This window comes from Dipodomys spectabilis, unplaced genomic scaffold, assembly GCF_019054845.1.
Source record: "Dipodomys spectabilis isolate Male_0828 unplaced genomic scaffold, ASM1905484v1 ptg000335l, whole genome shotgun sequence".
Lineage (NCBI taxonomy): Eukaryota > Metazoa > Chordata > Mammalia > Rodentia > Heteromyidae > Dipodomys > Dipodomys spectabilis.
Window position 1 is genome coordinate 1,168,017 of NW_024871012.1, and position 13,436 is coordinate 1,181,452.

The following is a 13,436-nucleotide window of genomic DNA, read 5'->3' on the forward strand; positions in this document are numbered from 1 at the left end:
CACCCCCCAAAATCATCTTGTCTGTCTTCCCACTGCACTGAATACTCAAACGGACCCCTCACCTAGGCCCAGGTGTTTTATGTTCCCATATAAATTATTTATGAATTATATAAACTAAATTATAAAATTACATTGAAGTGTGACCAGACTGTCACCTGAGGGGTACTTGGTAGTTTTCCTATTGTCTCCTGCCTTGACTTCTTCTTATCACTGGCACTATAGAAGAAAGAACAGTCTGTTTTCAGTAGAGCTTTGCATTCTTACGTTTCTTGTTTCGTTTTTTTCTTCATCTCTTTTGCTAGAAGTCACATGTTAAGAACTATTGTCTTCAGGTACCATCTTTCCTTCTTCCTTTCCTTTCCTACTCCATGGTGTTCTCTATTTGAACTAAGAATTTTTGGTGATTCAAGCTGCATTAACCTAATACAGCGTATAAAATGGGCGTGGCTCAGTTGGGAGAGCACTTGCCTAGTGAGCACAGGACCATGAGTTCCATCTTCTTTACTGCCAAAAGAAAAAGAAGGTAGTAGGCCAGGCTCTGTTGGCTCAGGCGTAATCCTAGCTACCCAAGGGACTGAGATCTGAGGCTCACGGTGGAAAGCCAACCTGATTTAGAAAATCTGAGACTCTTACCTGCGATTAACCAGCAAAAAGTTGGAAGGAGAGGTATGGCTCAAGTGGTTAAATGCCAAATTTGAGTGGAAATAGCTGAGAGGTCCTAGATTCAAGCCCCACTAATAAGGCGCACGCGCGTGTGCGCACACACACACACACACACACACACACACACAAGAAACTAATATGCTCAGATACTTCATTTCTTCATGGAAATTCCTTTGTGTATTTAAAAGATCTTTTTATGAAGCTTTACTTAAGAGAGTTACAACGGTACACAAAAACTTGTAATGCTCTGCTGTACTGATTTACCATGATTTTGTGTTTCTCTGTGTGCTTATCATTGTTTTTTGTTATTGTTGAAACTGGACATTTTATAATACGTCAGCTCTGGAACTCACAACTCCATCCTTATCCTGCTTGCAGCTGATTCTTATCGCTACTCGTTTAGCAATTTTCCTTGATACTTTCTTTTTTGTTTTGCTCTGAGACTGGGACTTGAACTAGGAGCCTGATGGTTTTTGCTCATTGACTAGCACTCTACCAACTGAGCTTTGCCTCCACCCCTTCTTTGATACTTTCTTTATTTTTCTTTTTTCTTTTAATTTTATTAGTTTTATTTATTTTTTGTGTATTCGGTACTGCGGAATTGAACTCAGGGCCTTATACGTGCTAGGCAAACGGTCCATCACTAAGCCACATTGCCAGCCCTTGATACTTTCTTTGATTAATTTTCTAGTGTCTGTATTTGTTGTGTGGGGCACTGAAATCTCTCTGTTCCATTCACTTCAGAGTTTGCCAGTGACTGGACAGAGGTTTCTATAAATGTCTTGAACTATAAGAGGCAAGGAATATCATTGCTTAGTGTTTTGATGTTGTAATGATGGAAATGCTTAACGATTTTAGCAGAAATGTTTGCTTTCAAAGAAAGTGTGGGAGCAGGGCAGTGATCAAGATAGTCAAAGGAAAAGGAGAGGAAGTATGGTCACTAACATGCTAGTGAACGCCTGGAATCTGTATGCTGGGTTTTCCAGTCACACATACTGGACCATTAAATGGTTGCTCAGCATACATTTTAGGAAAGGCTACTAGAATTTCCTTTCATATAGGCTTCACCAATGGCTAGGGGTGTAAGGGTATAGTTCAATGATAGAGAGCTTGGCCTAGCATATGAAAGAACCTGGGTTCGATGCCTAGCAATATACACCACACACACACACACACACACACACACAAGCTTAGCTTAAATTGCCAGGTGTTTTGAAACCTTTAGCAAACCATACACATATTAAGTTAAAAAATAAGATTGTAAATGAAGAAATTGTAAAAGAGAGAAATAATCGGGGTATGTATTTCCATCCGCCTCACTTATTTCTCATTCTGTCTTGTAGATTATTTAAACAGCCCTGGAGGTATATCACCATTGTTGGTGCATTTGAGAAACCTAACAGTATGACAGTGACCAGAACACTGAATCACCCAGACGTCTATGTATTCTGAATGGTAAAGATCCAAATGCTTCATTTGATCCTGCATTTATGTGGTACTGGTAATTTTTATTTTCATTATTGATAGTGATAATCTATTTCCCACTGAAATATTTAAGAGGTTCAGTGTTAATTCTGGCATTTAGAACTTAATTCAAACAAAGGATTCTACACAGCTGTAATCTCAGCCCCTAGGTGGCTGACACAGGAAGATCACAAATTTGAGACTAGCATAGACTATAGTGAGACCCTGTCTCAAAGAACAAAAAGATTCTTTAAAAAAAGCCTCCTATGTCAAGTCTCTCTACATCTGGGGCCAGAGGCATGGCTCACGTAGTAGAGCACCTGCCCAGCAAACAGAGGACCCTGAGTTTAAACCCTAGTACCGAAAAAAACAAACATCACTTTCTAAACCCGGTATGGATATGGTTCATGCATGGTATTTGATCTGTTTTGGAACAGCCCCTATTGTTGTAGAACCAATTGCTAAATAACAAAATTGCTTCTAAAAGCTAAACAATAGCTAGGTGCTTGGGGCTTTACACCTGTAATCTTAGCTACTCTGGATGCTGAGATCTGAAGATTGAGGTTTGAAGCCAGCCCGAGCAGAAAAGCCCATGAGATTCTCACCTCCAGTTAACTAGCGAAAAGACTGAGTAGAGAGATGGCTCATAGGTGTCACACCAGTCTGGAGCAAAAAAAAAGCCAAGCAAGAGCAGACTTCAAGCCTCTGTACACACACAGAAAATACCAAACAACATGTGAATGTTTGGAAGCATTTTTGTAATAAAAATAGGGTGGTCTCCAATAGAAATTATAATTTTATTATTTTTCCAATGTTAGTATTAATAATAATTATTAATTTTTGTATATTTACCAATCCTGATGCTTGAACTCAGGGCATGGGTACTATCTCTGAGCTTCTTTGCTTAAGGCTATTTATTGCTGTACCCCTTGAACCAAAGCCCCATTTTTTTTTTTTTTACTGGTTAGAGGTAAGAGTCTCATGGACTTTCCTGCCTAGGCTGGCTTTGAACCACAATCCTTAGATCTCAGCCTCCTAAGTAACTAAGATTATAGGTATGAGCTACTGGTTCCGGGCTAACGGCTCCATTATTAGGAAATACAGGCTCTATTTTGGACTGTGTCTGTCTTGTCTTCCTGTAGTACTTGTCATTGAACTGAATTTAAATATGGTATTAACCTAATTCAGCCCCCAATCTGGCCTCATTTTACATAAAATTATTTTAGTTTGGTTTGAAAAGTCAGCTGAATTATTCTGCTTTCAAAACTTCTTTAAAAATGTCTGAATGATCTAATCTCTTCGAGCCTTCCTGATTGCTGACACCAGTTCATGGACGTGAGTAGTGATTTTAGTGCTTGTTAACACTGGCTCTCCCCAAGTATAGACAGTTCAGTAATTACAGTCCAGGTTCTAACAGCATCTCAGTATATGCATGTTAATTGAGGACAACTTAGTACTAGGTTTTGGCAGCTGTGTCCAGGGTCCCCTCCCATTACCTCTTCCCTCATTCTACAACCTCCCTGTGGCTTTAATGCTATAGACTGTGGGTTTCCTGTAAAACGATCTCTTCCTTTTATTAACCCACCTTGTTTTTCTTTTAAAAAACTGACCTGACCTTTGTAGCAGTGACACTGTTTTCTCACCTAAGAAGATGCTGTACAAGATTGTATTTACTTACATTATTTCTGTGTTGCTTTCAGTGCTGTCCTGCCTTTCAAGATGCTCTTGTTCCTCTGACACACCCCAACCGGTTTGGAGAGGAAAATCTTTGGCACCCAAGCCTACCACTGCGACCTTCAGAAAGGGAAGTCTCTCATTGCCCTTTGAAATGCTGAAGAACTTACTGCGGAGGAGACTTTTTTCTTGTCCCACTAAATACTACTTTGTGCTTCTTGTTTTGTCTCTGATTACCTTGTCTGTTTTAAAGATCCATCAGAAGCCCGAGTTTCTAAGTGTCAGTCACTTGGAGTTTACGGAAGAGAATCCTAGTAGCAATGTCAACTGCACCAAAATTTTACAGGGTGATGTTAGCGAAATCCAAAAGGCGAAGCTTGAGATGCTAACGGTGGGGTTTAAGAGGCGCCCTCGGTGGACCCCGCAGGACTATATAAACATGACAAGGGACTGTGGCTCTTTCATCAAGAAGCGCAAGTACATCACAGAGCCCCTGAGCAAGGAGGAGGTGGCCTTCCCAATTGCCTATTCCATCGTGGTTCATCACAAGATTGAAATGCTCGACAGGCTCCTGCGGGCCATCTACATGCCGCAGAATTTCTACTGCATTCACGTGGACAAGAAATCCGAGGAAGCCTTCTTAGCTGCAGCGAGGGGCATCGCATCGTGTTTCAGTAACGTCTTCGTGGCCAGCCGCTTGGAGACCGTGGTGTATGCATCCTGGAGTCGGGTACAGGCAGACCTCAACTGCATGAAGGACCTGTACGCCATGAATGCGGGCTGGAAATACTTGATCAATCTGTGCGGCATGGATTTTCCTATCAAAACCAACCTGGAGATTGTTAGGAAGCTGCAGTCATTCAGGGGTGAAAACAACCTGGAGACAGAGAAGATGCCAGCCCATAAGGAGGAAAGGTGGAGGAAGCACTATGTCATCATGAACGGCCGGATCATTAACACGGGGACGGTCAAGACACCGCCTCCCCTGAGCACACCTCTGTTTTCAGGTAGCGCCTATTTTGTGGTCAGTAGGGAGTACGTGAGATTCGTGTTAGAGGATGAACACATCCAGAAGTTCATGGAGTGGGCGCAGGACACGTACAGTCCCGATGAGTACCTCTGGGCCACCATCCAAAGGATTCCCGAAGTGCCAGGTTCCTTGTCCTCCAGCAATAAGTATGACCTGTCTGACATGAACGCCGTGGCCCGGTTTGTCAAGTGGCAATACTTCGAAGGCGACATGGCCCGCGGTGCACCCTACCCCCCCTGCGATGGGGTGCATGTGCGCGCCGTGTGCATTTTCGGGGCCGGGGATTTGAACTGGATGCTTCGCAAGCACCACTTCTTTGCCAATAAGTTTGACATGGACGTCGACCTCTTTGCCATCCAGTGTTTGGATGAGCATCTGCGGCATAAGGCCCTCGAGAGGTTAGAACACTAAATGAAGATGTGCCTCCAGCCCACCTCCTTCCTCTGCCTCTGTTCATGGAGGGGAAGCTGGAGTGTCGGGAGCTGCACCAGGGAATGAAGCCTTGGGAGCAGGGGCCAGGATGGCCGGGAAGGAGGCTGTGGCGGGAAGCAGCCTTCAGGACTGTTCACAACAACTCAGGGACTCGTGCCAAAATTATTTTGAGAATTTTTATAGTCTGATCATTTTTCCGACATGGGTAAATTTATTGCCACACACAATTGTAAGGATACTGTGTATCCTGTAGGTTATGTAGAGGTGAAATGGAGACTTGATTTTTATTGTACATGATCCTTGTAAAGTAATTGATTTTGTGCTGTCACGTTGTATGGCGTAGTGTCTGAATGCTGTCTCAGGGAGCTTTCAACAGGCATGATGTTCACGTTGCTGTCTTATTTTCCCTTATAATAGCACATAGGCATTTATTTTGAAAGCAAGGGGAAAAATGAGTTTCTATTTTAGTTGATTTCTATGAATCATCTTTTAAAATAGCTGTTTATCAGGTACAGACCTGTAGTTACAGGTACTCAGGAGGCTGAGTCAGGATGATGGTCAGGCTCTCAGGAGTGTGGGACAAGTTGGATATGGTCTCCTTCCCTCTCTTACTTTCTACCTCTCTCCCTTTGTCTTTTAGTACTGGGAATAAGTCCAAGGCCTCATCTATGGTAGGCAATATGTTCCTAGCCTGAGACCTTAACTCTAAGGCCAAAAAAAAAAAAAAGTGTGTATATTCAAAGTATTGTTTATTTACCAAGAGTAACATTCATCTTTTCCCAATATTTCCTTTTATATCCCCTACCCACCCCCCCATCTCCCCAGCCTCTGTATCAAAGGGTGTGAAAAATTTTGCCATTTGAGAAACCAACATGGTCTTGATTCTCTGATGTGCTCCAGTTGACAGAAATCCATGCAGAAAACAGAGATAGAAGTAGGTCTGAGAGGAAGGAGAAGGAATCTATGTAGACTGATGATGATACTCCATGCTGAGCTTTTGAAACCAGCAACTACCACTGTCCCAGGGCTTTTGCTCATTGGATCCACTTGTGTCTATGACATATTCCAGTGTCATCAGTGCCTTTGAAAGAACCAGGCCCTGCCCAACCTTGGGTCTTGGTGTTCCTCCCCCCCCCCCCATGGTCATAAGCCCTTTGTAAGTTGTGTCTTCCTCTCTCAGAGACTTCAGTGGGGAGGGAGTGTTGCTCTGTTATTCAAGAGGCCTGTTGGAAGGCCTGGGAGGGGAACTTCAGATTTCACTCAGATTCACTCTTGGTATTGTCCACAGCACATAGTTTTTTACTCTCTCTGTTGTCACCAAAAGGTAGCACTGTATTCCATCTCCCATCCTAAGTAAAGATTTTTTATTATTATTATTATTACTTTTGAGACTTGGGCTAAGATGATACTGTCCAGCCAAAGAGCTGCTAGGAATGGCAGAGCTTTGTCATTTGACACTAGTCTTTACACAAGAACCGAAACTGTTTTTAAGTTCAGTGGTAAAACATAGCCCGTTTGAATTGTCCATGAGCTATTCATATCAGCTGGTTTTAAAGCAATCATTTTAAGTTTCATTTTACTGAAAGGCGTATTCTTTTTCAAAACGTTATCATCGTTTGTAAATGATAAGTTGTGTTTTGTGTTAGACCAAGAAGTAAAACAACCAGTGTTGGACAAAGATCAACATTATTTGCTTAGAAACTCAAAAAAAAAAAAAAGAAAAAGAAACTCAAGAGACGATGTGGATGTGGCTGAGGGGTGACAGGTGCACGCCTGTCACTCCCTGTGTTAGTTTCTAAAGTGTATATATATATTTTTTTTCCTTTGGTAGAACGGTTTCTACTTGTAAGATAGAACATTATTTTCTTACCCTAAAGCCAATGATACTTGACATAATACTTTAATTTATAACTTATAGCTGTTTTTTTTTTCATTTTAAAAACCAGCAAATCTACTAGAGAGTTGAAAACAGTACATGTAGTGAACACACAGGTAACCCTCACCTGTGCTCCATTTTCTTTTAAACTGCGTGTGTTAAATGTAACACACCTGGAAACTGTAGTGTCACTGCATCTGACTTCTGTTGAAATTAGCGGGTTCTGGGTCTGCCATGCTATCCATACTGGATTTGTAGAATCCATGTCCGCGAACCCACATTAAAATTGTGGCTGCACCATCTTTTCTGTAGCTGTGATACCCCCTCTTTGTTCATTGCTAACAGGAGCGCATAGGATTCTCTCTGGGCTCAAAGGATTCCCTTTTGCAAGATTTAAGCAACATGTTACAAAAGGGAAGCAAATGTTTATGGAAAGCCAACTTATACTGCGGGGACCAGCATTTGCTTATTCAAATGCAATATGAGGGATGGAAAAAGTGAGAATTTGTGAGTGAAACTAGAGATGGGAACAAAGTTCGAGTTCTTCAGTAAAGTTATGGAACTTATTTAACTTTCACATGTTAGTTACTAAACACTATTTTTTTGTACCATCATTTGGGGGTCTTATTTTTAGAAGTCACATTCATAAATAAAAATCAAAAGTCCCTGCACATACATAAACTGAAAATTTAGAGTAGAAAGAATCTATTGAGTGAGGATAAAAGATAAAGTTATTTGCTTTATAGGCAACTATCTAAGTTCTTCCCAGACCATGGTGAACAATGACTCTGCCTTGAAAATATGGGGTATTATCTTATATTTGTGCCATTCATCAAGTACAGATTCATTTAAGTGAGATAATTACTAGATTTTTTTTCTTCCAGTGACTTGGGTCAGAAGAGATCCTGTTTTATTATTTTATGAGAAGGGTCAATTGAAAAATCATTTGCATTGTGTTTAGGAAAAATCATTTGCTTTATGTTTAGTATAAAATGAATGTTTTAAGACTGTCAAGAAAAAGAAAATTGAATTAAACTAATAATAAAAATGAATGCAACACTATTCCATGCTAAATGTGGTTGCCAGAATTTTTACACTGTAGACTGGATGTGATTGAATGTAATTCAGATCCTTGTATCACCATTAAAACCAACCATTGAGAAACCAATGCCGTAGCTACACAAATTATTCCCTTTTTTCCCCCTTCTATCTGGCACTCCTGTAAGATGTCTGAGGGAAGAAGGTGTACCAAGGAGAAATTTTGCATATATCGTGTAAATGAGGGCAGAACTTGATGAGCATTCTAGGACGCTGGCCCCTTCGGCCTTGTTTGCTGGCGGGGAGAACAGATTTCAGTGATCCCAGATAGTAGCTCAGTGGTCACAAAGGCAGGGCAGATGCACTTGGCTTACATCCAGATATGAGAGGCTCAGCTCTAGGCGGGACTGCTGATGCTCTTCACTTACCCCCAAGGAAGAAGGAGCAAACTGTGGCCCACTTTGGTTTTTTTTTTTTTTGGGGTCCAGCCGTGGGGCCTGAACTCTGGGCCTGGGCACTGTCCCTCAGCTCTTCAGCTCAAGGCTAGCGCTCTACCACTTGAGCCACAGCGCTACTTCTGGCTTTTTTCTTTTTGCTTATGTGGTGCTGAGGAATCGAACCCAGGGCCTCAGGCATGCAAGACAAGCTCTCTACCACTGAGCCACCTTCCCAGCCCCCCCACTTTGTTTTATTAACAAAGTCAAGGGGACCTTTAGCGGGGAGGGAGGTTGGCAGGTAGAGCAGGAAAAGAAAAGATGTGATCAGGGAAAAACAAACACAATTCTGTAGCCACAACCAAAATTTATTGTCAAGATTTTGAGGTGCTTAGAACATTCTCTTAACCTCTAGATCCACCGAGTGAATAAATGGGATTTCATTTGCTAAAATCAGATAAATAGGGGTCTAATTGCTTGTTAGATGAGGACAGTTTGGTTCTGTGAGCTGTGTGCCAGTGCGAAACGTGTTCACTCACCTTCAGCAGGAAGATTCAAAAATATCCATTCTCACCCATCCATTCTTACCCGTCACAACATCGGTGCAGGAAGAAGTTCTTGTTTAACAAGAATTTGTGCATTTCATGTGAAAGCTCCAATGACCTTTCTATAGAAACCAATGTTTTAAAACCCTGCAGAACATGGGTACCGTACGCTCATCACTGACACAAATGTTACTGAGTGTTTATAATTTACTTTCTTTGTTATTAAACATATCAGCAAGGTCTTTGTGGCCCCGTTAGAATTCTCTTCGTGGACTTGACCCCAAGGAAGTGTTTCCTCCTTGGGAAAGCTCTTCCCGCCCATCCACTCCAAGATGCATGCCTATTTTAATATGTTCATTGGAGTAGATGAGTAACAACTGACATTTAGTGCACAGGCTCAAAGCACTTTGCCTGGAACCTTTTTTACCTCATGCTTCTATTGGCCTAATTGACAAATGAGTCAAAGACATGACTCCAAACAAATGGCATCTCTTCTGAAAACAAAAATGTCTTTCACTCATCTCTGTTCTATGATTTCCACCATCCATCTCTTCCCAGACCCTGCTCTACTTCAAGTGCAGATCTTTTTGGGGGGATGGGGGGAAGGAGGTTATTGTGCATATACAGCTGTACTTTGAGCACTTTGAGCTACAGTCCACTGTCAGCACACATTTTACACACAAATGAGCTGCAGTCTGTTGAGAACAGGTAGGGGAGAGAAAAAGTCCTGAGACTAATAGCTTGTGCTTTTTGTTGTATCTGTTATTGTTGCTACTGTTTTAGTACTTTGTGACAGTCTCACTGTGCTGTCCTGGGATTTGTAAACCTCCTTTCTTCGCCTCCCAAGTGCTTGCATTGAAGGTGTGCGCCATCAAGCTATCTTTGGAAATAATAGTCTTAAAAGCAGGAGCACTAGTGGATCATGCCTGTAATCCTAACTACTCAGGAGGCTAAGATCTAACGCTCATGTTACAAAACCAGCACAGGCAGTAAAGTTGTGAGACACTTAACCTTCAATTAAACACCAAAAGCAGGAAGTGGAGCTGTGGCCCAACTGGTAGAGCACAAGCCTTCAGCTCAGGAACAGGGCTCAGGCCCCGAATTCAACCTCCAGGAGCAGTGCGCGCGCGCACACACACACATACACACACACACACACACACACACACACACACATGGAAAAACAGGAGAAGAAAGAGCTACCTACTGAAGAAGTTCTGTTTTTAATACCTGAAAGCATCAAAGGAGAATTGAGCATAAAAGAGAATTGTTTTGACATCCAATACATATCAAGCGTCAATCCCCAGTTTCTAGGGATCATCTCTATTTTGTTACGGTTCTGTTGTTCGGGAGTTTCATTTTTGTGCCAGTACCAGGGCTTAAAACAAGAGTCTGGGAGCTATCCCTTAGCTGATGTTCTACTACTTGAGCCACAACTCCACTTCCACCTTTTTAAACATTTCAACTGGAGCTAAGAATCTCTCAGACTAGTCTGCTCAGGCTGGCTTCAAACAGCAATCCTCAGATCTCAGCCTCCTGAGGCGTACAGGTATGAGCCTCTGACACCAGCTTTTATCGGTCTAATCAGGACCAACAGAAAAGGATATATAATTAAAGTGTACAACATAGTATTTCAATACATGTATATACTATGGAATCATTACCCAAATCCAACTAATTAGCATATCCATCACCTCATATAATTACCTTTGTGTGTGTGGTGAGGAGTCTTAAAATCTACTCAGCAAATTTCAAGTGCATGGTACGTTACTAACTATAATTATGCCGTGCATTTCTTCTCCAGAACCAACACAGCAACAAGTCCCTAGCAAACAACTTTCTACTGTTTCTGCATCTGACTTCTTTACATTCCTCATGTTGAAGAGCTCACTCGGGGTTGGTCTTTCTGTGTTTAGCACGGTGCCATCTAGAGTCACACATGTTAGGATTGCCTTATTTTTTGGATGGCTGATCAGCATTGCACACATGTGTTACATTAACATTTTTAAATTCATTCATCTATCAATGAACACTTCATTGATTCTGCTACTGGAGTTCAAGGCCAAAGGGCCAACTCTCCAGGTCTCAGCCAACCTCCTTTAGCCATTTGCCACCTTGAAAGTCCAGTTTCTTAATAATGCCCTGTCACAGATAGGTGATGCACGGCAGGGGGGGGGGGGTGTGGAAGGGGAAGGGAGAGGGGAAGGGGAGGGGGGAGGGGAGGGGGGAGGGGGAGCAGGGAGGGGGAAGGGGAGGATGCTCAGCACAGAGAGGTAACATTTCTGATGAAGGAGAGCATTGTCACCAAGCAGGTAGTAACCTAATCTTTTAATGGAGCCTGAATCTAACACAAATTATTTGCAGCCTCTGAAGGGATGAGTAGAGCTTTTACAGAACTGTGAGAGAGGGAAGGGAAGATACTCTACGAAAGGAAATGCACTCATTACCTGACTTAGGCACCTGTAATCCCTCCGTCCATCCCCTTTATAATAACAATAGAGTTGTGTAGGACTTTGGAACAGCTGGCTTTGTTTATATGTCAGCCCAAACCCTCCACCACCTCTAACAAACACAGCAAGTGTTACTTTGAAAAGCACTTCTGCCTCACCAGGTACCAGAGCTGCTGTCTGACGGTGTCCCCCGGATGTACCCTCTCTTTCCCCACCTCCCAGCTAGCCTCTCTCATTCACAGTGCCTCATTCAAACGCACCTCCCTGGTCACCCAGTCTCCTCATCCCTCACCTGGCTTCCTGAAAACTATCATTGAAACAACCTAGCCAGAGACAAAGCGGAGTCTATTGGACGTGGGGGTGGAGGGCTGTGTGCTCAGTCTTGGGAGCAGTCCAGTGGAGAAAGGCCACACCGAGCTGTTGATGAGGTCTGGAACTCTCATGGAGGGGGACAGGGGTTGAAATGTGGGAAACTGCATTGCAGGACGCGGCCAGGTGAAAAGTTGCCAATGGTTGGGATATAAACTGTCCTTGGTTGCTACTTGGGGGTTTTGGAGACTGTGGCCCAGGTGGAAGAGGAAGTTATTCGCAATTTTAAGGTCCCAAGAGCAAGTGCTTTGTGGAAGTGTAAAGCAATGACGATGAAGATAGCAGAATGTGGATGTAGAGGGGAAGCGTTCAATGCTGGATCCCGTCGCACTCTTCCACTGCAGGGCCACAGAAGAACAGCACACTATGTAACAACCACCATAGCAGCAAATATTTAGTTCTCACCATAGGCCAAGCATTTGGAGCTGAGCATTTGGTAAATATTAGCTCATTTAACCTTCACCACCTTTAGTAAATATTGGCTCATTTAGCCTTCACCACAGTCCTGGGGTGTACGCAGGACAGTGCCCACTTTTCACAGATGGAGGAACTGAGGCCACTCCGGGGTAGCAAGTCACAGGACTTCTCCCCACTGTGGGACAGCTCACAGACAGAGCTGTGGTGATTTCACGCGCATACATCACTGCTTTCGAGGAACGCCTGTTGCCTAAAAGATAAGGCCCTGATATTGAAATGAGGAGCGGGGGTCTGGTCAGGGCCCTCTTGGCCACACGGTGGATGGTAGGGTCTGGCATCTTGTCTTCAGTAGGGGAGGGTGAAGCCCGCTTCTCAGGGGAGGGGCGTGCCTGAGTCCCTGGAGGAGGGGCGGGCGCTTGGCTAATAGTCCAGTGCCTGGGACTGGGCGCTTCCTGTGACCCCCACCCCTGACCTGACCCTATTTAAGCCCTGAGCAGCACAGACACTATTACACAATGCCACGGGCCTCGCGCCCCTGTCCTGTCTCCCCTCTGCTGGCTCTTCTCTGGCCACCATGGCGTCAAACTTCAGCCCTCCACCGAAGCTGAATTGGTTTGTGGGCATTGTTTTGGTTCTTTCTTTCCTCTCTGGGCTCATGGCTCAGTTTCCTAACACTGGTAAATCCTAACACTGTGCTGGCTGCTGCTCTTTGAGACAGGCCTCCTTTTTGTTTTCTGTCTGCTTTATCTCCGTTCACAAAATCGGAGAGTAAGAAGGCGCTACACATGAGTGCTGCTACTCCAGACACAGGAGCAAGACTCAATACCGAGGAGGAAAAAGAAGGCATGGCAGACACAGAGGGTCTTGTGGAGCTGGTTTTTGCAGTCTGACAAGCTGAGACCGGGTCTCTTCGCTCATCTGCTTCACTAAAGTCTGTCTTTGATGGTTCAAGAGAGGTTTACTAGTCGGCTTTCTGCTGATATATTGGAACACTTGGAACAGTTCACAGTTACAAAGGGGGAAGGCTATTTATTTATTTATTAT

The 13,436-nt window shown here is 43.4% G+C and overlaps 1 protein-coding gene across 3 annotated transcripts in view; it reads left to right on the forward strand.

Annotated features, from left to right (window-relative positions):
• Positions 1–8,307, forward strand: part of Gcnt1 (glucosaminyl (N-acetyl) transferase 1) — a 38,138-nt gene extending 29,831 nt beyond the window's left edge. For 2 of the 3 annotated variants that reach the window (XM_042665616.1, XM_042665617.1), the window contains exons 2-3: positions 2,007–2,158; positions 3,828–8,307. In XM_042665616.1, the coding sequence (XP_042521550.1) occupies positions 2,116–2,158; positions 3,828–5,242 (1,458 nt within the window). In that variant the 5' untranslated portion in view covers positions 2,007–2,115 and the 3' untranslated portion in view covers positions 5,243–8,307. The remainder of the gene's footprint in view (positions 1–2,006; positions 2,159–3,827) is intronic. The other variant, XM_042665618.1, reaches the window with a different exon arrangement.
• The last annotated feature ends 5,129 nt before the right edge of the window (positions 8,308–13,436 follow it).